The following is a 2,338-nucleotide window of genomic DNA, read 5'->3' as shown; positions in this document are numbered from 1 at the left end:
ATATATATATATATATATATATATATTTCAATTTCAATTTTTTAAAACAGTTAGTTGAAAGCTCGAAAGCTCAGTGCTGATTATATGAAAGAAATTAATTGTTGAGGAGGGCTAGTGAGCTAAGAGCTTTCTAAATTTGGAAAGGTTGGAATCTTTCATCATTTTGGGGCTCAGTGGAATGTTTTAGAGATTTGAAGAGGCGGCATTGCTCTGTGAATTCATTATGATTCTTTGTATATCGATAGTGATGGATGAAATTGAAAGGGAACTAATTAATGCTTGAATTTCCTTCATGGTCACTTCTATTCTTAATTTTATTCAGATTTCCTGTTTTTAGCTACATTGAGACTTGGAGACATCTAAAATCCCTTTTATTAAAAAAATTAAAAAAAATTATATATCCCTGAAAAAAAAAAACATCTTCATGGTATGCCTTGAGGTCCGCCGAGGTCTGTTCGTGGAGAAAATATTCTTACACGAAATTGTAATACTCGCCGTTCTCTAGATGTCCGGATGATTGAACAATATTTTTTTCGTGTTAATAACACTGGACAACTCCGGTTGCAAATTCACAATTTAATTATTGTAATTATATATATATATATATATATATATATTAAAGGACAATTTTCTTTCTAGTCATTGTAAATAATTTTGCCATAAAATTATTTGCTTGTATGCAAATTTCCTTGGAAAAATTTATATTTATTTGAATCGGTCGGTCCCACCGGTTATCTGCGGCTAATTTGAGAGAGATTTATGTAAAAAGACTCTTAATATTTAATTGGTATTTCAATATTTTCAACATGCTTAATCAATGAATCAAATATCATAAAAATTTATAGAATTTGATCAACACATTATTCTTATTTTATAAGCCATTAGTTCATATTTTCCCATGACATGAACCATTGATCAAAATATATCCCTTCCCATACATCTCAATTCAAAGCATCTTCGACCTATGAGCCCAAATATCATATCACATAAAAAATAGCTCAAAAAATAGGCCAAAATTACATCTTTTATTGACATAAATATTACAGAACAATGTTGTCAAAAATTTACAGATCATTTCTCCTCAAATTTTAATTTACAGACATACCATAATTTACACAGTTTCTTAAACACACCTTAAACATGCATTGTTCTTCTCATCCAGACAATCATTCCTTTCACAATACCAACCATACAGTCCATAAATCTTCCTCAACACATTGCAAATAATCAAAGCACAAATCCCTCCATATCCCATCACCTTCTGAACTCCATTATCATGCGGAACAAAAATCATAAGATAAACCGCATCAGTCGCCACTGAAACCCAACTCATTACTTCCAGCAGCACCTTAATCACCCAACTTAGTCTCTCTTCCCCACATATCCTGCACAACATTCTTGAACACAATGCAATAATGATGACCAGCGTCGTCTTCGAACAACCCCTGTAACTCACCAGCCTTCCTCCGACCACCAGTTCCTCTTTCCGGCACACGCATGACGGACACTCGCTGGAGAAGATGGACTTGGTTATAGCATCCAGTCCTGTGTAGTAAGGCAGAATAACTGAATCCAAATACAGACTCGCATGCAGAATACCGGAAACAGTCGAAGCTTCTAACACTGCATATCTTATGCTTCTCTGATCACTTCTGTTCTCGAATGCAAGAGCTGAAACGTGAATGAGGAGGAGGATTGAAGGCCCCATTTGTGAGAGTGGAAACAAAGTGTTGATTCTCTGTCCATTGGCCAGTACTAAGAGCATCAATGGCAGCACTATGGGACCTGAAGGCAAGAAATACCTTCTCTTCAATCTTCTCCTCCCAAAGATTTCTCCACCGGTTCTGAATTCTAATGCTGTGAAAGCTGCAGCTGAGAGAAAGGAGAGGGCAACGAAGGTGAGTGCCGAGAGGTCGATGAATGGAGGGAGGTTTCCGGCATAGGTGCTGTCGCAGAAGTAATGAAAGGGGCAGTTGAGGAGATCCATGGTTTCCTCCAGTTGCCATCTGGTGCACTTGAAGAATGTCGTTGTGATGTTCTTTGTGAACCATTGTTGAAGAAGAAGCAAGCTGGTTTCTTGAGCTATGAAAGGTATGTCATCCATCATGCAGAGTAGCTGTTTGTTTTGCTTTCTATTCATTTTGCTGCTGTTACTGAAACTTTAGCTTTAAGATGTTGTAGTACCTTGCTTCTGATAATGTTTTGTCGGTTGGAATGGTGTTGTAGCTGAAGTCAATTGGGGATTGGATGGAGAGGGAAGGTCTAACTGATGGCTGTAATGATAGAGTGCTGGCTTGTCTATTTTGCCCTTCTAGCTTGAAGAAAAGGTTGGTTGGGT

The 2,338-nt window shown here is 37.0% G+C and overlaps 1 protein-coding gene across 1 annotated transcript; it reads right to left on the bottom strand.

Moving 5' to 3' along the window:
• Positions 1-895: 895 nt before the first annotated feature.
• LOC110023012 lies at positions 896-2,104 on the bottom strand. Its single transcript, XM_020722209.1, has one exon. The coding sequence runs from the start codon at positions 2,102-2,104 to the stop codon at positions 1,124-1,126; it is 981 nt and encodes a 326-aa protein (XP_020577868.1). The 3' UTR covers positions 896-1,123.
• Between the last annotated feature and the right edge of the window lie 234 nt (positions 2,105-2,338).

This window comes from Phalaenopsis equestris, unplaced genomic scaffold (genome assembly GCF_001263595.1).
Source record: "Phalaenopsis equestris unplaced genomic scaffold, ASM126359v1 Scaffold000204, whole genome shotgun sequence".
Taxonomy (NCBI): Eukaryota; Viridiplantae; Streptophyta; class Magnoliopsida; order Asparagales; family Orchidaceae; genus Phalaenopsis; species Phalaenopsis equestris.
The sequence above is the reverse complement of the archived record's forward strand: the minus strand, read 5'-3'. Positions and strand labels throughout refer to the sequence as shown.

Bases quoted from the DNA above. Each gene is read 5' to 3' on its own strand.
- LOC110023012 (XM_020722209.1), bottom strand. From the start codon at position 2,104: ATGGATGACATACCTTTCATAGCTCAAGAAACCAGCTTGCTTCTTCTT.